This window comes from Zootoca vivipara, chromosome 1 (genome assembly GCF_965207765.1).
Source record: "Zootoca vivipara chromosome 1, rZooViv2.hap1.1, whole genome shotgun sequence".
Lineage (NCBI taxonomy): Eukaryota > Metazoa > Chordata > Lepidosauria > Squamata > Lacertidae > Zootoca > Zootoca vivipara.
In genome coordinates this window covers 66,763,233-66,791,208 of record NC_142582.1, presented here as the reverse complement: position 1 = coordinate 66,791,208, position 27,976 = coordinate 66,763,233, and the positions used below count along the sequence as shown (strand labels likewise).

Genomic DNA, 27,976 nt, shown 5'->3' with positions numbered 1-27,976 from the left:
TTGTGAGCCAACTCATGCCATGTTCGATGTGTGTAACATATTGCAGTGTACATAACCCCTCCTTTACTACGTCGCACTGGCTGGGATACCTGCTGTTCTCAAAAACGTCACGCGGATTCTGTTATAAAGTCCACCACAATAGATCGCCGGGGCATTTGTTTCCAGCAGCTTGGGAGAGAAAGAAAGGCAAGAGACAGACAGATTGGAAAGATGTTTTACTCAGGGCTCCTAACAGACAGAAAGGATGTGGACTTGAGGGAAGCTGCATCTCTCCGACAACAGAGGAGAATGAAGCAGGCAGTGCAGTTTAACCACAAGGACTCGGCTGACCTGCTACCATTAGATGGGCTGAAAAAGCTGGGGACTTCGAAAGACACCGTAAGACGCTGTGTGTGTGTGTGTGTGTGTGTGTGTGTGTGTGTGTGTGTAAATCTATATCGAGAAAACATAAAATTAAAAGGATGGATTTAAAACATTTTGGTCTGTTGATTCTAGTGGTGTTTTTAAAATGTTTTGAAGATAATGAGCTCTGTTGCCTTTGGAAGCCATAGAAAATTAGCATTTTAATTAAGCTGTTGGGGATGCAGAGAGAAGATAAAAAACGAGGAAATGGTGGGGGAAGAGCTTTACATGAGATATGTTTTACGTGTTTTTTTTATATAATCAAAAATAGTTTATATTTGGTGGTGCAGCTAGATAATTCTGAACTCTGGACTTTATGGTCTTATGGGGGGCTTTTCAGATGGAAATGTATAATTAAAGCACATCCTTCAAAATGTGGCAATAAGCCACCCCAGCTCATTCTGTTGAGCAGAACCCTGGACTTCTATCCCAAAGTCCTGTCCCTGACATGATGTTTATATAGCCATGCTTACAAGTGCAATCAAGCATCCTTTACATTATGATTTTAAAAAGAAAAGAAAAGATGGCCTTGTTCGGCCATATTGATATATAGTCAATTCAATGTATTATGTACAAATGTTAGATATGTGGATTGGTCAGTCGGTGAGTTGATCAGATTAGGCATAGTTTGCAATAAGAAAACTGGAGATCAAACACAGGGGATGACTTCTTGAGTTTGTACTTTAACTTCTCTTTATTAAGGTAAATTCCAGTCCTGCTACTTCAACATGGTTCCAGTTGATTTCAGTTAAACTTCCTTCCAGGGAACTGTGTTCAGAACTGCAGCTTTGGGGCCTTATTGCTGCATTGCCTGTCTTGTCTTTTGCAGATAGCAGTTTCAGAATGGTGCTAAGCAGTAAAAGCAGTGTTGGGGAGAGGGTTTTTTAAATTATTCCCTTAGCTCCATGACCTTGATCGAATATTTTGGGGGGTGGGGGAAGAGTACTGTGGCTGCTTTCCTGATGATGTTCATCTGTTTGGCCCTCAGTCAAGTCTATTGTCTTCCACATAAAGGGAAGCTACATTCCTCTGAGATCTACAACATATATCTGCAAAGCTTTCTAGCTTTTGAAAATAGAAGACACAAATCAGAGACACAAAACAATGCACTTGTTAGAGCTCTACACATCAAATCACCCTGTAGTAATCACAATATACTCAAAAGTGAACAGTGTTTGAAATATAGAACTAATGCTACAGTATCTATGGCTTTGCATAACTCTCCCTGTACAAAGATTATAAATTAGTGGTGTAAAGACTTCTTTAGCATTTTCTAGAGCAGGGGTGGTAAACCAATGGCCTGTAGCTGTATCCATCACCCAGAATACTTTTTTGTGCCCCCTCCAAAGATCCCCTCCCAAATTTTGGTGGTTGCAGATCACCGAATCATAGAATTGTAGAGTTGAAAGGGACCCTAAGGGTCATGTAGTCCCACCCCCTGAAATGCAGGAATCTCAACTAAAGCAGCCAACAGATGGCCACCCAACCTCTGCTTAAAACCTCCAGTGAAGGAGAGTCCGCCACCTTCCAAGGGAGTCCATACCACTGTTGAACAGCTCTTACTGTCAGAAATTTCTTCCTGGTGTTTAGTCAGAATCTCCTATCTTGTAACATGAATCTATTGGTTCGGGTTCTGCCCTCCAGAGCAGGAGAAAACCAACTTGCTCCATCTTCCATGTGGCAGCCCTTTAGATATTGGAAGATGGCTATCCTAACTCCTCTTAGTCACTTTATTTCCAGCCTAAGCATACCCAGCTCCCTTAACCATTCCTCATAACTGTTCCTTGGTAATATTGGTTGCCATCCTCTGCACATGTTCCAACTTGTCAATATCTTTCTTAAATTGTTTTGCCCAGAACTAAACATAGCATTCCAGGTGCGGTCTGACCAAGGCAGAATAGAGAATGCTTTTACTTCTCTTCATTGGGACACTATACTTCTGTTGACCTGGAATACAATATTTCTTGAACTGATGGTTGTGTTGTGTAAGTCCTTAAAATGTGTTCATTGTGTTTTTACTCCATGGGTCACCAAACAATTCCCCCAAACTTCTTTATAGAGGGCCCTTCTGAAGTGCTTTGCAATCTTCGTGCGCAGCACTTCCAGTACATTGATGGCTTCCAAACAGAGATGGCTTCTTACCATCATTTTTAAGAGCAGCTGAAGTTATGAAACTATAGAAAGCACAGAGTGCTTCACCTGTTTAGTTGTGAGAGTTCAGAGCCAGAAGGCAGAGAGAAAAAGTGCAAACTAGAGAGCATGTTACAGGTAGGTAGCCGTGTTGGTCTGGGTCGAAGTAAAATAAAAAAATTCCTTCAGAGAGCATGTGGCAGCTTAAAAGGGGAGGAATGCTCATTGCTCCATGAGTTTAATAATATTCTTATAAATGAGCTTAAATAATTTTATATTTAATAGAGACCACTTTTACACTTTGGCCACATCTACTTGCTTTGTCCATGCCCACATTTACACTTGCCCACTTTGATAAAAGGTACCCAGAAGCTTAGCCATGGGTCAATGTAGCTCTTGTGCTGAAAAGTGTAAGCCACCTATGTTTTAGAAATTAAGCATTAACTTTCCTAAAAACAGAAGTCAAACACCTGAGATAACCATCCTCCTGTTAAAAAACATCATTTAGTTTTAAAATGCCCTCCTCTCCAACCACACACACACACACACACACACACACACACACACACCGTTTTGAGTGACTTACTGACATCTACTGAATGAATAGATCAGGGTTTGATGACACACTGAATCACAACAATAAATTTTGCATGGTTTGTGATGTCACCCCAAGGCTTCAGGTTACACTCAAGTGGCCACAGAGGCCTGCATCAAATCAAATACTTGTTTGGAAGAGAGAGAGAGAGAGAGAGAGAGAGAGAGAGAGAGAGAGAGAGAGAGAGAGAGTGCATGAAGTGTGTCTTTGATTACTACTTATTGATCAGCAATGGAATCATTCGTAAGAAGGTACCTTGATAAGCACAAGAGGAGGGCCAGCGTTAGTGATATTTGCCCGCCCCCACTGCTACCACTGACCAAGAATGATATCAAGCCAGGGACAGAAAATGACAGGATTGGACTGGTGAGAGACACCATGTTTCAGAACCACCTCATTCTAAAACCAGAGCTAGGAAGGACCCTCAGGAGGTGCGCAAAGATTCCCGGTTCAGATTTTGTGTATGGATTAAGTCTACGCGGGACCGACGGAGGAGTTCCTGAAGCAATAGGGAGCTGGCGGGTAATGACACCCACTGTCACCAAAACGAAGGAGAAGCCAAAGGACTTCATAGTCATGAACTATAGAGGAATAAAAGCTGGTCTTTTCACAGCAAGGGAACACTACCTGTATCGCCAACACCATGATGTGCGCCGCAAAGGAGCTGATGGGGATAGGTTCCCAAGGGATCCACCTCGTCTTCCCGATGCCATGACCTATGGGAGGCCCTATCGTCCTTCCACCCCCTTCATAGATGTCTTTCAAAATAAGTTTGGGGACCAATGGGTAGAGGAGAACCGAAAAAACTGTGTATATGTTAAAGAAAAGAAGCATAAGAAAAGGCGAGGGATGATCTATGATACACGGACTGTCATGCTGAGGAAATATCAAATACCAGTGAAGAAGGATCCTCTGTGGATCATGCCACAATTTCGGAAAATTGCTCCCCATCTTAACACCTTTCCAAGTCAAGAAGATCGAGTGAAGGCTTTCAAAGCCAAGGAAATGGAAGCTCCAGTTCGACATGGCCAGCTAGCTCAGGGCATTTATACACATTTGTAGGATTCAGCTTTTATCAATATGCAACCTATTTGTACCTCTCAAAAGTAACACTTGGCATGTTATGATTAAAAAAAGAAAGGTGGTGATTTGTTCTTGCTACCGACAATATTAAAATGAAGTTTCCAGCAAGAAGTTGCAATTGGTTCTCTTGTAACAGAACATACTCACTGCCAGTGAGAAAGATGGGACACAGGACTACCACTGTGCCACAAAAGAATCACATCACAACCTGTGGAATCTGTACGCTGCCACAATTTAACACAGTGCAATAGCCCACTGCTGCTACAGCAGCAGTGGTTGGCTTCAGTAAATCAAAGTGTGGCAGTGTTATGCAAAACTATTAACTACAGAAGAGGTCAGAGATGGGGCAGAGCAGAGGCTGGGGATAAATTGTTTAAACATCACAACACCCTCTATATTAATGCAAAACTTCATTCCTAATAAATGGGAGTGACCAGGCATATGATTCTATGATTGCAGCTGACATCCAGCACAGTCAGTTAGTGTTTCTGACTGATATAGAACCAATATTGCGGTTCTTCAACACAAGTTCTTGATATATAATAATCAATTTTTAGGTACACAAACAATGTTACTTTTTGCCACATAGCTATGCCTCCTGTTGTAAATTATGTCCCCCAGTTTTTTCACATAATTTATTGTGATTTACTGCATCAGAAGGTTTACTTCCTTTATATAAATGAAGCTGTGGTGTTTGTTTTCTCTCCTCCCACCCAGAGCTACCTAATTGCACACATCTCCAAATCACATATTAATTATAATAGGCACATTAAAACAAAAGAGAGAAAACATGTTTAAGGCTAAAGTACATGTGAAATTATAATCTATTTCTTTTTAAAAAATGCTTAGATTTGTTACTTTTTTAAAAGAAAAAAAAGCAGTGAAAGGGCTGCAATCTGAAACATGTTTCCATTTCAGAATGAGCTGTTAAAAGGCCAATGGCCGCCAGGCAGGTGGGATTTCCAGAAAGAAAGAGGTTTGGGTCCCTGAACTAATAATTCCATGTTAGCAGAACATCCGGTCGATTGCAGAAACTCACCTGACTTTCCCTGCCATAATATCACTAACCAGACAGACCTCTCCATCTTTTTTATCAACATCAGTACTGGCAGCCTTTCTAGGACAGCATTATAATGCTGAGGTCAAATGGGTCTTAGCACAATTGTGAAGCAAAGCTCATGCTTTGTATGCAAAAAAGCCCAGGTTCAATAACTGGCATCTCCTGTCAGAAATCACCGCCAGTCAGTGTTGACAATACTGATCTTGATCGTCTGGCTCAATCGTCTGGCTCAATATAAGGCAGCTTCCCATGTCCCTATGTTGTCATTCCCAGCAGCCACTAGTAGCAATCTGAAGGGCAGGGGGGGAATGTGAGGGGACCATACCCCCTATTTTTTACCTGAACCTATAACCACGGCCCATCCTATTCTCACAGAGACCTAACAGGAGGTACTCGGGAGAAGTTATTGCCTGACGCCTATTCCCTTATCCCCATGTAAGATAAAAATGAAGCAGACCTATCTATCATTCAGCTTGATCCCAAGGAACTGGAGCCAAGAATTTGTATATGCATTCAACAATTATCGCATGTGGCCTCCTGCTTTGTACACATAGAATCATAGAGTTGTAGACTTGGAAGGGACCCCAAGGGCAATCTGGTCCAATCCCTTGCAATGCAGGAATAACAGCAAAAGAATCTCTAACAGATGACACTCCAACTTCTGCTTAAAATCCTCCAATGAAGGAGAGTCCACCACCTTCCAAGGTAATCCAATCCAGTGTTGAATAGTCCTTTCTATTACACCAGAAATTTCTTCCTAATGTTTAACTGGAATCTCCTTTTTTGTATATAAATCAATTGGTTCAGATCCTACCCTCTGGAGCAGCAGAAAACAAGCTTGCTCATCTTCCATGAGACAGTCCTTCAGATATTTGAAGATGGCTATCCTTACCACCTCTCAGTCTTTTTGTCTTCAGGCTAAACCAGGGGTCCCCAGACTTACCGGCGTTTGGGCCGGTTCCCACCACGCCGATCGCGCGGCGGGCCGGCGGGTGGGGGAGTGCGCGCCGGCACACTTCCAGGGTGGGAAAAGCGCCGAAAATCCATTGTGCGCATGCACGTGGGCCTCCCCCGACCCGGAGGTGCACCAGAAATGACTTCTTCCGGGTCGGGAGAGGCCCATACACATGCGCACAAAGGATTTTCGGCGCTTTTTTCCCAACCCAGAAGAGCGCTGCCGCGCTGCGCACCGTAAGAGCGGGCGGCAGCGGCGGGCGGCGGGGGTCGTCGCAGGCCGGATTGGCAGGCTAATTGGGCCGCATCCGGCCCCCGGACCGTAGTCTGGGGACCCCTGGGCTAAACAAACCCAGCTCCCTCCATCAATCCTCATAAAGCTTGGTTTCCAGACCATCATCTTGGTCAGCCTCTTTTGCATACGTTCCAGGTTCTCAATATACAGTACTGTACTTAAATTGTGATACCTAGAACTGGAAATTAGCTACCCCTCCCAGTTTAGTGTCATCTACAAATTTGATTCCATCCAAGTAATTTATAAAGATGTTGAACAAACACTGGGCCCAGGACACAACCCTGCAGCACCCCACTTATCACTTTCTTCCAGGCTGACAAAAACTGCTGGTGAGCATTTCTTGTGTTTTGTCAGTCAACCAGCTACAAATCCACCTAACAATAACTCCTTGTAGCCACAAGAATACATGGGGGATTTTATCAAACCCCTCACTAAATAAATAAATAAATTACATCCAGAGCCTTTGTCCATGAAAAACACCTAAAGGGAATATTGTGACAACTAGTGTTAGATTGGAGCTAGTTAACATAGTGCTAAAAATAAAATCCAGGGTTGTAAAGATCATTTGGGAAGGCCCTTTCTGCATATAAATTCCATGTTTTATAAATTCTGTCTGTTTGGGAGAGAGATGCTAGCAGAAATATCAAAGTATAATTTAACTAAAAATTTGAGGCGAAGACAGATGGTCTCACCCCTTAGTTTTTGCCAGGGAAAAAGATCACTTCCTTGGAAACAACCCACTGATGGACTGCGTTTCCTTGCCAGATTATTTTATCCACTTCATTTACTGTCCAACCTTCTCCATTCTTATACAGTGGTGCCTCGCTTAACAAATGCCCCGTAAGACAAAATTTTCGCTTAAAGAAAGGATTTTTCGAGCGGAGGTTGCCTCGCTAGACGAATTCGTTTTATGAAAAATTCGTCTAGTGAATCACGGTTTCCCATAGGAATGCATTGAAATTCAATTAATGCGTTCCTATGGGCAAAAAAAATATCAAAAAAAAATCAATGCATTCCTATGGGATTCGCTAGACAAATTTTTCGTTATAAGAATAGACCCGTGGAACGAATTAAATTCGTCTAGCGAGGCACCACTGTAGTCCATTCCTGTAGAACATTCAGAATGCATAAACTAATGGATGATATTCCCTTTTTATTTAAAACATCACACATTTTGATAAATGGTATTGCTATTTTAGATTTGCTGTTATTAACCTGTTGTCTGTGTAACATATGTATACATATACTGTATAATCTGGAGATTCAGATAAAGGGAGTTCTAAGCTTTTCTAAAGTGCAAATCTTCCTTTTCAGGAAGCCTCTGTTAGCAGTGGTGGAGCTTCATGCTCTGGCACCGGGGGCAGAGAGCAGGTGGGGGCGTGGCTGATGCACGTCCTGGGGGCGTGGCGTGCGTCCCGGGGGCATGGCATGCCACCCACAGGGGTGTGGTGTGTGCATCCTGGGGGCATGGCGTGCACTCCCCCCACCCCCTTCCTCCGCCAGTGTCTGTTAGATGATTTTTTACTGCTGTTCTTATATCTTTCTGGTTTTTACTGCCCAGTTTCTTCTTGTTTGCATTTTTTTGTATCTTGCTCATATTTTCTAATTGTATTTCCTATAGAGAGAGCTATCTGTGTGTGTTAGCAGCATTGAACTTTCTGGAAAGATGTGTTATGTCTAGAATAACAAAAAGGTCAAACAAGATAGTGCAGATATGCAAGACAGTAGGAAATATTGCTTTAAATGTTACATTACACATACTAATTTTTTAGCAATTACTGCCTGTTCATTATGCTGATTGCTAGTTAACTAAAATATCATGTTACTTGTCTATCATGACTCATAATCTAATATATATAGTATATATTGGCTGCTTGCATTTTACTTCCATGGCTTTTTCAGCATTTTCCCCTGAAGTTTATTTCATTTGCAAAGCTCCAGCTCTCCACCTATATACTTCTGTTTTCTATTTCTAGGTCATGCTAAAGTTAATGGTTGCATGATAAGCTACTCTACTGAATTTCACTCCTCATACAACCTTAAGGGTCCAGGAACATTGTCCTCTTTTGCATCTTACCAACCTGCACTAAAGTAAAGTACTCAGGAATAAGTTATATAATTAGGAATATACCCATTGTTGGAAAAAAAAAGTGTATGCATGGGCTTAGGATGGGGAAGAAATATGGGTCACTTCACATTTTAGTGCAAACCTACCTATGTAATTCACTTCCCAAAACAATATGCAAAACTTTGAAATTCACACTTCTCCAAATGCTGCAATGTAGTTATCTGCTCAAAAATATGTCACCAAAAATAGGTGTATTGGGGAAGTCATGCATAAAGATGTGTGATAATTAGTGAAAATATGCAAAAATGTGTATTTTACCACCTTATGTATCTATGATTCCCCTTCAGGTCCAAAGAACTATAAGCAGAGCTGTGTAAAAGGTTCTCTGCAAAAGCCACTGGAAATATTTCTGAGATATCTTGCAAATAACAATGAGGAGGAGAACAGGAATGGGGGACATGTGACTATCCAAATGTTGGACTCCAACTCCCAACAGCCCCCAGCCAACATGGCGTGGGCCAGTCTCTTTCACTAGCTCAACAGAGGTGGTTGTTTGAAATAGATATATTGCGTTCCTATTGTACAACTAGGGAGTAGTGTGTGATAAAGAAATATTATTTATAGCTTTGCCCTCTGTCCTTTCATCATCTAATGTATATTTGCTGAGTGCTTAGTTTGTTTATGCCTGCAGAAACACAAAAGAATTAACCAATCTTGCCTTAAGGCATGTGCAGTTTAGTTCTGTCAAGAGTAACTGCAAGACACTAGTGGTTCTCACAGAAGTGGATAGCAAAGAAAAAGAAGCTGGTGCTGGGAATGCTTTGTGGAACATTTATGTTAGATGCAGACACAAAGCGAATCTTGCTAGATAATATAGTTTGAACCAGGAGGGTCCATGGGAAATTTAGGAATAGCAGAAGAAGAGAGAACCACAGCTGGCACAGCCATCCTATGAACTTATCATAGTAGCTTAACTGTCATGGTTTCCTCCAAAGAACCTCGAATCTGACAAGGATCCTGAGGGTTCCATTATGGAAATGGTTAGTTACTTCACAGAAATACAGTTTTCCTTAATCTGGAGAGAGTATGTATTGTATTCAGGCCTGAGGCTTCAATTGGCGTTTTATGTGAATGTGAAGGCTGCCTTGATTCTGGGGCACATGTTTGATTCCACTTCCGAATTCTCCTTCCTATTAACATCTTTAAGTGACGTGAGATGTGAGAGAGACTCCAGTGTGCTTTTTAGTAGTGTTCCATACAGCGCTCAGAGAGCAAGTTTGTTTTATCATCACTTTCTGTTGTTGTGTTGGCTTCCCCCTTGAAATACAATTTACAGTGGTACCTCAGTTTAAGTACACAATTGGTTCCGGAAGTCTGTTCTTAACCTGAAGCGTACTTAACCTGAAGCGAACTTTCCCATTGAAAGTAATTGAAAGTGGATTAATCCGTTCCAGACGGGTCTGCAGAGTACTTAAACTGAAGCGTACTTAACTTGAAGCGAACTTTCCCATTGAAAGTAATGGAAAGTGGATTAATATATTCCAGATGGGTCCGCGGAGTACTCAACCTGAAGCGTACTTAACCCAAGGTATGACTGTAATTGGTTCCGGAAGTCCGTACTTAACCTTAAGTGTACTTAACCTGAAGTGAACTTTCCCATTGAAAGTAATGGAAAGTGGATTAATCCGTTCCAGACGGGTCCATGGAGTATTTAAACTGAAAGTACTCAAACCGAAGTGTACTTAAACCGAGGTATGACTGTACTGCTTTATGATATAGTGGCTCAAGTTCTTTATGTGATCACTTGTGGATCATTTCTTTCTCAATCGTTTCCCTTGTGATGTAATAAGTGTGGCATGCTCACACCCACAACCCTACCCCAGGTGTGAATATTCAAAGGCCTCAAAACAGTGCTGTCACAGACTGAAAGGACAGGGGCATTAATTACCCTGTTTCTCATATTTTAAGACATACCCATAAAATAAGCCATAGCAGGATTTTTAAGCATTCAATGAATATAAGCCATACCCTGAAAATAAGACATAGTGATAGGCGCAGCAGCAATGCCGGCCGCGGCAGGAGGAGGAGGGAAAAAAGTAAGACATCCCTTGAAAATAAGCCATAGTGTGTTTTTTTGAGGGAAAAATAAATATAAGACGTGTCTTATAATATGAGAAACACGGTAGGAATGTGATAATCAGCGTCATGATATTTAAACACTTCTACTTTGTGAACAAAGGATAGAAAGCAGGATAGAGGAAAATAATAAAAACCAAGCTCATTAATTTTAAAAGAGTACTCTCTATGGTTCTCAACGATTATTGATGTGTGTTTTTCAGTGGCAAAAGCAGCCTGGTGAATGTTCCCTTGTTCCATCTTGTAATTCACAACACCCCCTTAGTTCATTCTATTTTCAGGAGGTGGTGAGTTGCAGTCAATTAGAACATGCACTGCAACATTCATGAGGCTGATTCTGGTTCAAACAACCCAAACCTGCTTAACAACACATTCTTCCACATGAGGGATGTGAAAATTGTTCAATGGGGTGATCGTAAAACTGCATAAAATTGGTTCTTATATGGAGGGTGTTTACCACATGATGAAGCAGCCCAATACAGTATTCCCACAAGTCCCTTCCAGTGTTATGGGGGCGGAGAGCAGGAAGAAAATGCCTGTGATTGCAGCTGTTCTAATACAGAGAAAACGGTGAATGGGCACCACAAAACCACATCCTCAAAAACTACCGTATTACCCCAGTACCTCTGACATTAGCCTACTGTGTTTGTGCATACATTAAGATAATAGCAACATATTTATGCCACTTACTAAATTTTACATGCTGCTTCGCTCTTTAGAGATATACTCTCATTTAGAAAATGAGTGATGCTTTTTTCCAAATTGCACTCCTGTCCTCTGTCTGTGAAATTGTTTTCCTCATCCAAGCAACTAAATATGGCAAAATGTCCTGAAATATCTTTGAACCACCATTTGTAAATACTGAATGACAACAGAAGTTATCCACTCCTTTATAAATTTCAGCCTGCTATTTTCTCCATGCAGAACTTTTAGGATGAGGACTTTGTTGATTGCAAGAAAAAAAATAGGTATAAAAGGAGAATTCCCTAGATGGCAAGATTCAGGTTTGGGGAAAGTACTCTTCAGTGAGAGAACCCAAGCAGAGTTTTAAAAACACAAAATATGTAGCAAAGTAAAGCATGGAAATATACCGTAGGTGATTAGTCCTTTAAAATATGTTCATATGAGTTCCAAAATGCTCCTCTTCCCCAGCATAGGAAAATACCACATGTTTGATAAGTTAAAGATTAGGTTACTTACAAACTTTTCAAAGGTCTGGTTCATGTGCTTTTTCATACAGCATTTAGAAACGTTGCACAGACAATGAAACTTGACATAGTTACAGTGGTTCCTAAATTATTGATAGGGGAACTCAAGAGTTGCTTTTAAAAGCCATTCAGCTAAACTGAAGTAACCAGTTTACATGGTTACTTCACATGCTGAGCTTCTCGGGTAACTAAGAGGAACAAAGTCTTGATTACATACTCTCTCCCAAGCTGAGCTGCACCTGCCAGGACAGCTAACTCTATGGTCTTAACCCCTTCATGCATTAATTAGACTTAAACTTGTTGATTATAGGAGGCTGGTTATCCCACAGATTTTAGGCTGAGTCCTGTTCTTTGACTTTTCAACAACAAAGGGCCACATACTTTGTCATTCTGTGGTGTGTGTGTTTAGATACAAACATACATATTTAATGCTGCCAAACATTTTTTTTTCTTGAGTTGCATAACTAATGCATGTATTTAAAGGACAGCATTCTTCAACTGTTTGGTTTCAATCAACCTATATTTTCCCCTGCCCTAATTTTCTTTCTTTTTTAAGCAACCACACAACATCCTCCAGAGACGGTTGATGGAGACAAACATGTCCAGATTGCGCCACAACCGGGGAAGCTGCTCTCAGAAGAACGAATTCTCACTCCAGACAAATAAACTGAATCAAATGAAACTGGATGGCCCAAAGAAAACAGAGCAAGAAGACCTCATCCTGGTGTGTTGCCAGGTATGCTTCATGGGCCTACATTTGATATTTCAGCCAGTCTTCCACTACAATGAGAATGCTGCACTCAATTCCCTATGTGGCTGAACCCAAATACAGCCAAAGCTTTATGTGGCGGCAATATCTGTGATATTGCATAACAGCAGCATTTTAAAAAATCCATTGTGATCATGGGGGATCATTCTTACCGGTAGTAGCTGCATGTGTATCCACAGTGTGTGGTAGGGTTACATTTCATGTTTGCTGGATGAATATATGCCTGGAGTCATCATGTGGAGGAAAAAATGCACAATGTGAACCAAGCCATACATAAGATAGGCAGATAAAATTGATGAGATTATGAAAAGCACATCCTGGCTGATGGAATACTAAACTTGAATGAGTATTCACATGTAAAGCTGAAAAATGAATTTATTCAAGGGTAGAATTAGTAACTGAGAAATATGCCCTCCACTGGTGATACAAAAAAAAAGGTTCCACAGATATAGATCACAATTGGGGTGTGTGTGTTTCCAGAACTCTACACTACAGCACAAATAAAAATTGAAGTTGTCAGTTGATTCTTTCAAATACTCTGTTTTGCCCCAACAGTGCGCTGGGAAGGAACTGCAAGTTGTGGTTGATACTGGATGTCAGAACAATATCATATCATCTGCATGTCTGGAGCGACTAGGGTAAGGAGTTCCTTTTCTAGACTGTTAGTTAAAAGCATGTGACAGCGTTCATCTGACCTCACTGCTGCACACCAAGATGGACAGGGGAAGGGAGCAGGTCAGTGCATTGCAAATCCACCACTGGGAGTACCAGATCGGCTTCACTAATGCATTTGCACTGTGCTGACTTGGTGAGCAATGCTTCTTTATCTTTAAGAGGTGGATGGCAGACACAAATTTCACTGGGGATGCTCTTTCCCACACCAGGAAACTGAGTACTTGTTAAATTTCTACCTGTTGCATAACTTTTAAAGGTAAAGGACTGCCAGGCAAAAAGTTGACAATTTTGTTCTAGAGCAGGCATAGACAAACTCCGGCCCTCCAGATGTTTGGGACTACAATTCCTATCATCCCTGACCATTGGTCCTGTTAGCTAGGGATGATGGGAATTGTAGTCCTAAACATCTGGAGGGCCAGAGTTTGCCTATGCCTGTTCTAGAGTGAGTTCTCATTCAACAGGGAAAGGCTATAGCTTAGTGTTAGAGATGTTTTGCATGTAAAGGAGACCTTGAATCTTAAGAAGGGCTGGAAAGACTACTGTCTGAAATCCTAAGAACATCAGAAAAACTTCAGTCTATGGTCTTATCCAGCAATCAAGTCCAGGATTCATTTCCCACAATAGCCAACCATACGCCTATGAGAGGTTCACCAACATGATGTAAGTGCAATAGCACTCTGGGCACCTATTGCCAGCTAGTGCAGACCAGGGATGCAGAACTTGTGCTACCCCAGATGCTGATGGGAACTGCAGTCCAACAATGTCGGGGTGGTGGTGGCACAGGTTCCCCACCATAGCTGCCAAGTTTTCCCTTTTCTTGCGAGGAAGCCTATTCAGCATAAGGGAAAATCCCTTTAAAAAGGGGATGTTCCCCACTTCTAAACTAGGTGGTAACAATACTGAACTAGATGGATCAAGGAACTAGATGGGCTTGGTATAAGGCAGTTTGTTAGGGTGTTGCAGCTTAAAAGTAGGTTTGCCAACTTTTCAAACAGGTTACTGTAACTGTGCTTTTAACAGCAGTGATATGAAAATATTAGCAAGCCAGGAAAATCATCTCTATACTGTACTTTGAGCTTCACCTGCTGACCTTAAGCCTACCTTCTGCCCACTTCTGCTTTGAGAATAACTTTGTGTCTGTGCCTATGGCGCTTTGGAGCCCTCTCTACAAGTGTGTCCAAAAGGGGGGAAATGTTGTCTGATGTTTGTAGTTGGAATTCCTTTTTGGAGAGTATCTCATGTTAAGTTTAGGGAAGGTTTTAATGTTTAATAGATTATTGTATTTTAATATCCTTCTGGAAGCTGCCCAGAGTAATATATATATAAAATAATATGTTGTTGTTGTTGTGGTTGTTGTTTCTCATAAACACCTTGTTACAGGAATACTGATCAAACAATGGGGGGAAGTCAGATGCAAAGGAGATTAAAAGCTGTATCTGCAGAAATTCCCTCTTCTATACAACTATTAAAAGTGCAGGAGTTCTATATCACTAGCCTGGCCACTCTAAAACAAATTGCTAGGAGGCTGAGTTGCCTGCTTTTGATCTGGCCCCTGCTAAGGTGCCTTTAACAGCTGTTTGATCTGCAGCAAATTAGCAGATGATGATGTGTGTTTCCATCTTGTGAAAAACTTGCTAATTCCTGCTTTTCAAGATGCTATTAAAGAGACAAGAGCAGGTCAGGCCCATTTCTCTTTTTCCGCCAGCTGGCAACCCACTCAGATGCATTGTTTGGTATGTCAGCAGCTAAAATGAGATGGCAGTTTGTTGAAATCCATGTTGCTAATTGCAAAGGTGATGATAGATGTCTTTGCTAATTATTTATATGTTAGCTTGTATTCCTCCTTTTTAGATATATTGTCTATTTTTTCTGATTGTTATGGCCTTTGGCTGCATAACATGATGCTGATTGAATTGATAAAAGGTTTATTCTGTTTTACTGTTAATCTTAACATCCTTCGAATTCAAGTCCTCTTCCAGTGCATCAGTCAGATGCTCCTCCTTCCAAGGCTCCTCCTCTCTTGAAAGAATGTCATGCCATTTGGTGAATTTTTTCCTTAAAACAAACAAGCAAAGTAGTGTGTTGCACTGTGGAGTACTCTTGTTCAGGGTTTGAGGCAGCCATCTCCTTGCCTAAGTCTGATACTCAATTTTATCCCCCACCTCCCTTGTTCTGCTTTCCATCAAAACAAACACTTAACATCCTATGGCCCCTGAGCATTGGGCCCTCCCTTAGGCTTTTCTCTTGTTTCTTTTTTCTGTATTTTTCCAAATGTTGGGAGTTATTTCAAGCTTGCTGATGCTTCTCTTGTGTGTGGATGGTGCTATTTTGGCTAAATAAAATCGCACCTCTATTCAACCCTTGCACTTAAGCTGAGCCCCATTTTCAGTATCAGTGCCCTATCTTGGAACATGTGAATGAAATACAAATGAAGATGTGCCTCTGAGCACATAAGGAGTGTGTAAGCCTTGCCACAACCCAGCACATGAATATGGGCCTTTGTCAGAAGAGTTTTTATATTCAGTTGTTGTGACATGGGCGTACCCAGGATCAAAACTAGGGGGGGGCAAGGGGAGGGGCCAAGGCACGGAAGGGGAGGGGCCACAAAGTGGGCGGGGAAAGTGCACTCAGAGGCGCCAGGCTGGTGGGCGGAGACAGAGCCCAGCCCAGCCCAGCCCAGCGGAGCGCGAGTTTGGCGTTCCCGCCCGCCGTGCTTGGCCTTGCCTGAGGGCGCGACGGGGAGCTGGAGGGAGGGCGCAGCGCGGCGGGAACGGCGAACTCGCGCTGCGCCGGGCTGTGCCCCTCCCTAGAAGCAGGGCTGGTGGGCGGAGGCGAAGCCCAGCCCAGCGGAGCGCGAGTTCGGCATTCCCGCCCACCGCGCCACGCTCCCTGGTTCCCTGCCGTGCTTGGCCTTGCCTGAGGGCGCGCCGGGGAGCTGGAGGGAGGGTGCGGCGCGGCGGGAATGGCGAACTCGCGCTCCGCCGGGCTGTCCTCTGCCTCTGCCCACCAGCCCTGCTTCTAGGGAGGGGCAGCCTGCGGCCCCCACTTGCCCCGCGGTGGGTACGCCCTTGTGGGGGGGCAGCTGGCTTCTAGAGTAGGGCAGCTGCCCTAACTTGCCCCGTGGTGGGTACGCCCTTGTGTTGTGACAGTGTGGGGAGAGTTGAACCTCAGTCTGCTCTAATTTTTGAAATTATCTTAACTTGTGCCAGGGAAATTGGAGCCTATATTTCTTGGGGAGGAGGGACGGAAGGAGAGGGAACATTGCATCTAGTACTCGCCATATGGCAATCCGTTCTTTAGCCATGTATCTCAGCCAGAAGTACTGCCTACCAACCAGGGCAGCACAGAGCATGCTTCCATGCCAACACACTGATAAATGTTTAAACTAACCAAATGAGATCTTTCTTGACAAGATGATGATGATGATGATGATGATGATGATAATAATATATTATTTGTACCCTGCCCAACTGGCTGGTTTTCCCCAGTCACTCTGGGCAGCTTCCAACAAAGATTAAAAATACATTAAAATGTCACACATGAGAAACTTCCCTAAACAGGGCTGCATTCAGATGTCTTCTAAATGTCAGGTAGTTGTTTATCTCTTTGACATCTGGTGGGAGGGCGTTCCACAGGGCGGGTGCCACTACCGAGAAGGCCCTCTGCCTTGTTCCCTGTAGCTTTGCTTCTTGCAGTGAGGGAACTGCCAGAAGGCCCTCAGCGCTGGACCTCAGTGTCTGGGCAGAATGATGTGGGTGGAGACACTCCTTCAGGTATACTGGACTGAGGCCGTTTGGGGCTTTAAAGCTCAGCACCAACACCTTGAATTGTGCTCGGAAACATACTGGGAGCCAATGTAGGTCTTTCAGGACCGGTGTTATATAGTCTTGGCAGCCGCTCCCAGTCACCAGTCTAGCTGCCGCATTTTGGATTAGTTGTAGTTTCCAGGTCACCTTCAAAGGTAGCCCCACGTAGAGTGCATTGCAGTAGTCCAAGCGGGAGATAACTAGAGCATGCACCACTCTGGCGAGACAGTCCACGGGTAGGTAGGGTCTCAGCCTGCGTACCAGATGGAGCTGGTAGACAGTTGCCGTGGATACAGAATTGACCTGCGCCTCCATGGACAGCTGTGAGTCCAAAATGACTCCCAGGCTGCGCACCTGGTCCTTCAGGGGCACAGTTACCCCATTCAGGACCAGGGAGTCTCCCACACCAGCCCGCCTCCTGTCCCCCAAGAACAGTACTTCTGTTTTGTCAGGATTCAGCCTCAATCCATTAGCCGCCATCCATCCTCCAACCGCCTCCAGGCACTCACACAGGACCTTCACTGCCTTCACTGGTTCTGATTTGAAAGAGAGGTAGTGCTGGGTATCATCCGCATACTGATGAACACCCAGCCCAAACCCCCTGATGATCTCTCCCAGCGGCTGCATTTAGATGTTGAAAAAGCATGGGGGAGAGGACAGAACACTGAGGCACCCCACAAGTGAGGGCCCAGGGGTCTGAACACTCATCCCTCCCCACCACTTTCTGGACATGGCCCAGGAGGAAAGAGCGGAACCACTGCATAACAGTGCCCCCAGCTCCCATCTCCTCTAGAAGGTCCAGAAGGATGTTATGATTGATTGTAAAAAGTAACAAGGGTTCATACACTGACTTGTTTAACTAAAAGGCAGGCATGAGTGCATTGCGACCAGTGCCCATGTCATAGAAGCATTCATGTCTCCTATTAGCAGATCTTAATAATCTGAAGTATAGAAGATCTGGCCCAAACTAGTGATCTTAGAGACTGTTCGCCAAATAAAGGGATTGCTGTTCTGAATTCTTTGCATGAAGGGTGGGATACAATTTAATACACATTACCGTAATTGCAATGTACTTTGCGGAAAAGGGCTATAGAAATTAACATGTTAATCAGAATGTTTAACGATGGCAAATTATATAAAGGACTGGGTGTCTTAGCTATCAGAACTAGCTGTACACTGTACTATATTTAACTTGTTGGAAGAAGTTGGAAGATCAAAGGAAGAAAAAGTTGAGGAAATGGATGGAGCATTTTTCTCCTCTTTTGCTCTGATCCATTTAGCTCATTTAATAGATAGGAGAATGGGTTCTTCAAAGTAACCGTATCAAAGTGCCTTTAGCATTGACTCATCTCTGCATAGGTCATAAATCAGTCACTGATGACTCATATTGCAAAGCAGTGCAGTAGAAAAATACCACAAAGGAGGCACAAATGAAAGTAGGTTCTCATGGAAAATGAAAGGAATTCCTGCTGTTGGATAGACTGTTTTTTTAAAAAAACAAAAAACCATCAGTCTAGTATGAGCACACCGCTAGGACAAAGCTAAGGGTGAGGAGGAAAGAATAGCAAGCATTGTGGAATTATGAGTTCCCTCAGAAGTACTTGGTTTGACCCTATGGAATGTCACAAATCCACTGAGACACTGTCTCCTGTGTAGGCCCCACTGAAAGAAAATGAAAAGGAAGGATTCTGTAAGAGCCCAGCCAATAGTATGTTGTGATATCAGAAGCATTTTTTTAACCCTTTTAAAAATACCAGTAAATAACAATGTTTATATAACCCTGTTTGGATGCTGTTAGAGCATGGCTGAAAGCATGGGATACAGCCCTGGAAGAGATTTATTATTCTAGGACACCTCTATAGACACTGCAGGAAAGTGGGTGTCCAGAACGCACCATCCCGACCTTGTCAATTACGTAATGGGGCAAGAAATTAGCACAGACTAAACTCCCCATTGGGTTTGATCTGCAAGGATTAGATATCCTATCTGAGTTCATCCAATTGCTGAAATAAGCACAGTGATGAAAATGCCCTAAGAAAAAACTAGTCTAAGAAACAGAGGGAAGAATTATCATTTTTAGCAGGATGGTAGTTCTGGTAGATCAGAAAAATCGCTAGACTCTTCTTGAGCACTCCCCAGACGTGGACTTGGTTTAGCGTAAAGAGGGGATATGTAAGAAATGAAAAGAATCCAAATAATCCTCAAATGTTACTTGACAGAGCAGTAGAACATTGTGTATTAGCGAAAAACAAAAGGCTTGCCAGGTTTTAATGTCTTACTAATTTGTTCCTTTTTCCCACGAGTCAGGCTGGCACAATCTGCCACCAAGCAAAAACATACATGCTTTTCTTCTTTATGTAAAAGTGCCCGTTGTCACCCTTGCTGTTCATATGAATTTTAGAAGTATTGCAAAGAATAAGATGCAACCAAGAAAGTAAGAATATAAGAGTGGGACCAAGACAATATAAATTAAAAGCATTTGAAGATGATGTGGTGATATCTGTAGAAGAACCAACAGAGTCAATCCCAAAAGTATTACAAGAGGTTTTTTTTAAAAAATGGGGATGTAGCAGGATTTAAGATTAATAAAGACAAACCAAACTCTTGGTAAAAAATATGAATGATGAGAACAAAAATTACAAGATGTGTCAGGACTAAAGATTGAAAGGAAGGTCAAGTATCTAGGTGTATAGTTAAAAGTAAATAATATAAATCTGTATAAAGATGATTATTTATCTGTATCAGATACTAATTACAGAACAGAAATGACTATGCTCAGTTCCAGGATACAACGCAACACAAGTACTGGCATCCTAAAATGAACAAACTCCTGATGTAAACCCAGTGACTTTTTCCTTGTGCAGATTAAACGAGCACATGAAATCCTATAAACCCGAAGGTGAGAAGATTTCATTGCCACACAGTATGAAAGTGATTGGCCACATAGAACACCTGGTTCTTACCATGGGGACCATTCATGTGGACTGTTCAGCAATTGTGGCAGGTGAGTGTTCAGGCAGGTTAGATGCCATACAAGTATAGTACTTGCTAAACCTATTTTTTGTACATTATAGTGCAATTTGTAAGTTTATTTGGTAAACAGGTTTGGGAGGCTTTTGACTTGTTTCTAAAATCTGTTGGATTGAGATTACAAAAATTTGTTGTGGTTGTACCCTGAGAAGCCAAACCTCTCTCAATTCACTGTCAGCTTCCTTCAAAAAAAAATAAAAAAATAAAATCTATTTAGTTGGATCCAGACTAAACTAGCTGAGTTTAGGGGAGTTAGTGTGGCATGCTTGTTAGAGTTTCTTTCACCATGACTACTGGCTCTGCAGGTTAGGGCAGATGGAAGCTGCAGTCTGGAAGCATCTGGAGGACATCAGGTTAGGGAAGGTGGACTAAAACAGCCTTAGCCAACCTGGTGCCCTCCAGCTGTTTTGGACTACAATTCCCATTAGAGCTGTTAAGCATGTTGGACTAGGACTGGGAAGACTGGTTTAAAAACCCGCTCAGCCATGAAGTTAACTGGATGGCCTAGGGTCAATCACTGCCTTGCAACATAACAGGGTTCTTGTGAGGATAAAATGGGATAAAGAACCATGTTTGCTGCCCTGAGAGCCTCAGGGGAAGGGTAGGATATAAACTCTTTGTAAAAGGAAAACACACCTTACTTGCCACTGATTTCAATGAGAACTAACTTGTCACATTAATTCCAATCCTCTAAGTGCAACTAACTCACTCTGGGCCCAACCCTATTGGATTAAAGTGACTCACAGTGGAAGGACCCATCCTCAGTAATTGAACACATGCTTGGAATGTACGAGAACACAGCTTTAATCCCTAGTTTCTCAAGTTTAAAAGGATCCTTGGCAGTCTAGTTGAGAAAGCTCTATTTAGCCTCACTGCTGCCTCTGGTCAAAAACCGTTTGTAGGTTTCTGAAAAATATGAAGTCCTTCAAAACCCATTTGTCAGAGATGAAAGTAGGATAAGTACATTTACTAGAAGTTGAAATCCCCTTTTCCAACTATCCCTTTTAAAATCCCATTTTAAACTATCTTTCAGCTGTCTCCAGCCAGCTACATTATAATTTCAATTTCACACATTTCTATGTGAATTTAAGCTTGTGCATTGGACAGGAATGCTTTGGGGACTGACCAAGAAGGGGATTATAGTTAGTACATTGTTTTTCCTAGCTTAATTTGGGCATGCAGAATCATGTTCTCTTGGAACAAGTGAAAGTATTCAAGTTATTAAGTACCTCTCAATATGCATTTCCTGCACCATCAAGTAAAGACAATCAGACTACATAGTTCTGGGATTAAGCGGCAGGGTTACAAACTCAGAGTATAATTTATATACAGTGGTACCTCTACTTACAAATTTAATGCGTTCCGAATGCACATTCATAAGTTGAAAAAATTTGTAAGTCGAATTCCATAGGAATGCATTGGGAGAAAAAATTCGTAAGTCGAAGCAACCCTATCTAAACCTCATCCAAGATGGCGGACGGAGCTCCATTCGTAAGTAGAAACATTCGTAAGTAGAGTTATTCGTAAGTAGAGGTACCACTGTAACTGTATTTGAAATATCTATATATTTATTTGGATAATAAGTATATATGAGTATATATGAACTGAAATTGTTAACTGTTATAGTGATATACTAAACCCTAAAACAAATAATAAAAAACAATAGAGTATTATTTCCAGGCAGTACTGGCACCTCTCATGTATAAATGACAGCCTTTCCGAATTTGGCTCAACAGAAACTACCCTGAGATCACTAAGAATTCTTTCTCATCAGCAATGATTTCTTATCACTGTTCTACAGAGGAATCAATTCAGTGACTTAGATATAAGGAACAGGTCACAGAAAGAACAGTTACTTGCATGAAAAGAAAATTCAGAAAAGAAATTCATACATCCTTCAGCACTATTGAGTAATACTTGGGTTTCACAGAAGAAGCGAAGGATTAGATTTACATAGTGACTGAACTATTAAGAAGGATAAAGTTAAGGGAAGGGCAGGTTCTTCTCCAGCTGCTTTAAACAGACTGAGTTGGCAGGGACCCCTTCACCGCACTAAGGGACCTAACACATCTCATGGAAATATGAGCTTGTGTATGTGTTAGTGATAAAATACTATGATGAATCAATCTATCTGAACATCTTCTTCCTTTCCAGAAGATAATGATAAAAACTTCTCCCTGGGGTTACAGACACTGAAATCTTTGAAGGTAAAACTCTGTTCCCCTCCCTACTTTTTGTATCCCCTATTTTCTTTTACTGAGGTGATCTTAACCTGTTGTCTAATTTGTTTTCTTATATTCCCTCTTATTTTAGTGTGTGATAAACCTTGAAAAGTATCACTTGATCTTGGGGAAGACAGACAGGGTAGAAATTCCTTTTGTCAGTAATGCCTCTGCACACGAAGAGAAGTGAGTACTGAACTCTAAAGCTGCACAGGTATATTTAGAGTGACTATTTCCAGTCAAATCAGTGGCATAGTGAATGTGTGGAGGAAATGGATCCTGACTAGGGATGGCATATAATTTGAGGGTTTCATGATAGTTTACCATGTGCTATCCAAAGTATGTTTAGTGCAACACGGAAAAGCTGCTGTTAAGTAGATAAGTGAATGGTGAAACTGTCACATTACTGAACTTATCCCTAAATGTTAGTGAATAAGATATGAATATTTTTAAAGGTTTTTTTTTGTAACACCAATCAGATGGAATATAGTTCAAAACATTGGTTCTGATTACCAAAACCTATCATACAGGCAATTGATATATTTTCTGCTTCATTTGGTGGGTTTGCACTGGGATATCCTGTTTTCAGTAAGTGCTTAGGACACACTCCTGCATTTTAGTCAGGGGATAGTATGGAGGTTTCCAAGAAAGGGGGAAAGAAAGAGAAAATGAGACAATAGTATAGCATTCAGCATTTTTAATGTCGACGGGGACCATATTGCTGCTGGGCATGTGTGTTAACTGTACCATGGGAGGTTTATTTCTGGAATGATTTTTTTTCCAAAGAGGTATAATACGGTATTACAAAGGTGATGAAATACTCTTTTTACACCAAAAAAAAGTAAATTAGGCTTTCAGTTGCCCCAAGTACATTTGTGCCCCCTTCCCCCAATTTAACTGCTGATTAGGAGTTTGATAAATTATATAATCTATGAAATCAGAGGTTGTAGGTAAGGAAATATATTTTACACACAGTTATGAGGTGCCTTGCTTGCTAAACAGTTATTTTCTAGGGCACATCCTCATGGCAGCCACCTGCGCTCCTGGTTCAGTGCTGTAGGACACAGCTGGAAGCCTGGGAAGTGTCCCTGGAAAAGGCAGGTACCTTTTTCCTCCAGGATATCCTGTGCTGGCCATACAGGTGGTACAGCCCAGGCTGGTCTTGTAGCCATCCCTGTCAGCAGAGTGGGCAGGCTGGGAAGCAGCATGGGTTGCATGCAGCCTCTGGTGCTTATGGAGTGTGGGTTTGAACGACTGCATGAGCACACCCAGTCCCCCAAGTTAGTGCTATGTGCATATGTATTTGCTATAATGAGATTGAGCTTGGCAAAAAAACAAAACAGAGCCAACTCTTTTGTCACACTGGTTTATGCTTCTCATTCCAGCACTTCTGAGGCCTGAAGAGAATGCACTGCTGGCTTCACAGAATAAGGCTTTGTGACTGAAAGGAGAGTCGACAATACTGATAACCCCACCTTGCTAGACTGTAGCTAGCTTGTAGCTAAATGAAGGAAGGAGTTTAGGGCAACTTCAGGCATTCACTCACCATGCCAAGAGTCTGGACAGTGGACTTCTAGAAGCACATCTGAGTCCACTCTTAAAAATGATGTCCTTTTTATGGTCATCTAAATATGAAAATGTTTCTTTTTCATCTTTTTTTGTTATGAATGGATTAGTGAAATGAATTGCCTCTTGTGAGACTGAAAAAGACAATTTTTATAACGTCCTCTTTTGAACTAATTGTATTTAGCTACAATGAGAGGCTGTGAGAATCAGATTTTTAGAATTATTTTTAAACAGAGAATGATTAATAATTGGACATGATTGAGTTCAAAGGAGTTAAGTTCATCCAAATCCTGACTTAAGTCAGAGAGAATATATTGTTTTCAAGAGTACTGAAGGTGGTATGATAGAGCTATTGTTGCTTGTATTATTAGATATTTTCCAAATTTCAATATCTCAGAAAATGTTGTTCTTAATTCCTCATTATGAAATATTGATGTCAACAGTAAGAAGGTGGAGCACAATTTTAATCTATACAATATTCAGCTTTTCCTAATTGCATAAGTAACTGAATTTCCAGATTTTAAACAAATTATCTGGAACCACAGTGTAGCATACATAAGAATTTTAATGTCTCCTTGTTCAGTATTAATATTTTAGTTTATTTTCTGCAAATTTTGTTGCATACTTTTCTCAATCGTGATTGTTTTAAACTGTATCTGTGAGCCTTTTATTAGCCCATAACTCCTGACAAAAATATATTATCAGTAGACTTGGACTCTAAAAAGTTACCAACATTTTGGCATAATAATTTTCATCACTCCTTAAGGCTGGTTATGAGATAATTTTGGAAAAACATTTCATTCTTGGTTTAAGATTCACCATCTTAATGCCCAGATACTTGTTGCCTTTGTATCTCCCAAGGTATTCTACAATATATATATTACTAGAATTTCAGGTTATTTATATTTATCTTGTAAGTAGCAAACTCACCAAATATTGAGTTCTGGACTGATTCTTTAGCATGGTTATTGTTTTATAGTATAAAACCAGATTGAGAAATGAAAGAAAGAGAATGAGTGTACTGTATATAAAAATACACTGTGGGAAACAATGTTGCTATGGCAACCCCTTCCATTTTAAAAAATGGAAAAAAATGAATATCCGTGTCTAGTCATACTCCCTTTGGGGGTCATTCTCACTAATGGCATGACTGCTTGATTCCCAAGAAGAGCAATTATCACACAATATTATCCACCGAACAGGGAATTTTAACACTTACCACCAGAGACAATATTACAGTAATGATATACGGTATATTCAATCAGGGTGTCCACTGTTCTAAACACCATATGATGAGCCACAGGGAAAGACAGAACCACTTCCTTCCTGCTCCTGGGACAGTACTGTACCTTGTTTTTTTATTCCCTTATAGCAGGGAGGTCCAACACATGGCCCAGGGGCCATATGTGACCCTTGAGGCCTTTTTTGGCAGCTCTCGGCAACATTTGATGACCCCTTCAGCCCTTGCACTGCCCTCGCAAAACTGGCTAAGCAAGGCACTGAGCTTGGGGAGAGAGGCATGAAGACTCCCCCAGCCTCCTTCCCAAAGCCTAGGAGGAGCTAGGAGGGTTCTAGGTACCTGTCAGAGTCTCACGGTGCCTCCCCAAAGTCCACCTCACTTAGCCTGCTTTGGGAAGGCAGTGTGAGGACTGGGGGAGCCTCAGATTTCAGCCGGGATCCCCCTCCCTTCACATGCGTGACAAGGCAGAGTGCAGCCCGTGGGCTCCATGTTGAATCATTCTTGCAGCCCACTTGGTATGAAAAGTTGTACCACCCTGCCTTAGTCTCATAAGTCAATAATGCTGCATGCCATGACACACTCTTCAGCGAACTATCTGGTTTTCTCCATTAGGCTGATAATACCACAGACAATTCCTGCCCTATAACTTCTTGGCACTGCTTTCTATAATGTTCTTAAGCTTTTTGCTACCAGCAATAGGTATTCTTCAATTGGTTCTGGGTGATACTTTTTAGTTGTGCGAATTTACCGTACTCAAAAATGTGTTGTGGGTGCAGTGTGGATGAACAACATGTGTAGCACATAGTTGTCTGATAGTTTCAATGTGCAGTTCAACTCGCACTAACAGCTACGTTACAAATGGGTTGAGCTGCAAGCTGAAGTGTACTCAAGCAATCATAAAACTTATATAGTATGTGCTCAAGTCTGCATATATCTGCTTAACTCATATTCACAACAGGCTACGGTGGTCATACTTGTGCAGCAATCCATATATATATAAATAGCAAGCAATATATACAGGAAAATGATCTTACACACATGTACTCTCTTCCTTCCTGAGAACATGGGGAGCTGTTTTGTATATAGACACCCCTCTCCCAAGCTATTTTCTCTAAGCTTCTGTCCATAGTACACCTCAAGCCACCATACCAAGCTCTAATTATATATGGAGCTGTATGGTTCGCTATACGACTATATGATTAGCATCACAGATGTGCTTCTAATTACACCAGTTAATTAAATGCTTTGCAGGAAAGAAGCTTTGGTAGACTTGGGGGTGAGTGGGTGTTGTCAAACCAACAGGATGCAATCCACAGTTTAGACACAACAGATCCCCTGTAAAACTTATCTAGTAGACTTTGTACTGAATATGCACTTACATTTTGAAGAACCCTAATTAAATTAAATGGAAATAAGTATTGGCATTGAATATAAAAGGGTATAGAACCAACAGTTTTGGGCTAGTGTTAGTTTTCAATATTTGATCTGGTTTGGTCATTTTGACAGTGACCACAAAGAATATGCAATGGCTACAACATCTTTAGTACTCCCAAACTAGTATATATTTTTAAATAATTTGTAGTTTGGCTTTTTGCAATGGGTTTGATAACATCCATGTACAGCGCTGGCTGTTGCTCACAGATTTGAAGTATAAGTTTTTGGATATATTTTTATCTTTCTGTGCATCATTGCCCTCAATACTCATATATCTATATTTACAAAGCAAAACTTTTATGTGTTTGCGAGGTGAACTGCACTGTGTGTATACCTGCCAACATGTAGTTGAAAAATAAAATATATTTGTCTATGCTACTTATGTGGCATTTGGCTACTTGAGTGTTTATTACTGTGATGATTATGAAAATAAATAAAATGTAAAACTTCTATTAAGGTGTTTTAATTTCTGCTTTACCTGCTCTCATGGTATGTATTGCCAAATACACACCCTGATCCAGACCCCTCAGTGCTTTCTGGTGCAAATATGGTAGGCCTTGTGTCCTACATTACTAAGGGCAGTCCATTATTATTATTATTATTATTATTATTATTATTATTATTATTATTTCAATACCATCCTTCATCCAAGAAACACAGGGCAGTTTACAATATAAAAAGACAAAAATACATACCATAGTATATCTGAATGGCAGTCTGGTCTGAGCCCAGTTAAAAGATAAAGAACCATAACGAGGGAAAGCTGTAGCCTTTAAGTTGCTCTTTGACTTTTAGCACCTGGAAAGCAGACTGAACAGGTAACCTGCTCACATCTTCCCCACTATGGTGAAATGCATTTCTATTTACATTTTAGTAATTATCTAAATCTATACAAATAAATTAGCACATGTAAAATTTATACTAATCTGCATCATCTTTCGTTCTCTCTTTTTTCTTTTTGTTATAGCCACCCTAAAATATAGAGCTCCTGTGTAAAGGGTGGCTCTGACTGAGATCAAGTTCTGCAAGTGCAAGTGCAGGGGCTTCTCATTCTTCTAGAACAGACTGTACCCTGTATAGCAGAACGTATAGTATATAAAAGTGGATGGGAAATGTATGTGTGTGGAGGGGGGGTCATGTTCCAAAAAGGCACTGGAGGGGGAAAAGCAAGTAACAGAAACTATTAGTGCTCCAACAGCTGTGTTTCAGGAAGGTATTGGGATCCCCGCTGGTTACATCTGGCCGACAACATGTGACCCCATTGTTAAAGCATTTGTACTGGCTGCTAATCTACTACCAAGTC

General features: G+C 41.5%; 1 protein-coding gene, 1 long non-coding RNA gene and 1 pseudogene across 7 annotated transcripts in view; 2 read left to right on the top strand and 1 right to left on the bottom strand.

Moving 5' to 3' along the window:
* LOC132592305 (uncharacterized) overlaps positions 1–27,976 on the bottom strand; it is a 46,328-nt gene that overhangs the window by 10,601 nt on the left and 7,751 nt on the right. Inside the window, exon 2 of one of the 4 annotated variants that reach the window (XR_015949313.1) lies at positions 12,853–12,923. The exons of the other annotated variants lie outside the window; for them this stretch is intronic. This is a non-coding gene — a long non-coding RNA (uncharacterized LOC132592305). The remainder of the gene's footprint in view (positions 1–12,852; positions 12,924–27,976) is intronic. 4 annotated transcript variants of the gene reach the window in all.
* On the top strand, positions 91–27,051 carry NRIP3 (nuclear receptor interacting protein 3). Of its 2 annotated transcripts, none has more exons than XM_035119524.3 (7): positions 91–378; positions 12,488–12,667; positions 13,256–13,338; positions 20,046–20,185; positions 22,366–22,418; positions 22,525–22,619; positions 23,819–27,051. In XM_035119524.3, exons 1-7 carry the CDS (start codon positions 211–213, stop codon positions 23,832–23,834), a joined length of 735 nt encoding a protein of 244 aa, XP_034975415.1. In that variant the 5' UTR covers positions 91–210; the 3' UTR covers positions 23,835–27,051. The 2 variants fall into 2 exon arrangements, with proteins under 2 accessions (XP_034975415.1, XP_088523365.1); XM_088667239.1 differs by lacking the exon at positions 23,819–27,051 and adding an exon at positions 23,436–23,493.
* LOC118097654 (cilia- and flagella-associated protein 77 pseudogene) lies at positions 3,359–5,068 on the top strand (annotated as a pseudogene). The gene has a single exon (XR_015949309.1). The product of XR_015949309.1 is annotated as a cilia- and flagella-associated protein 77 pseudogene (transcript).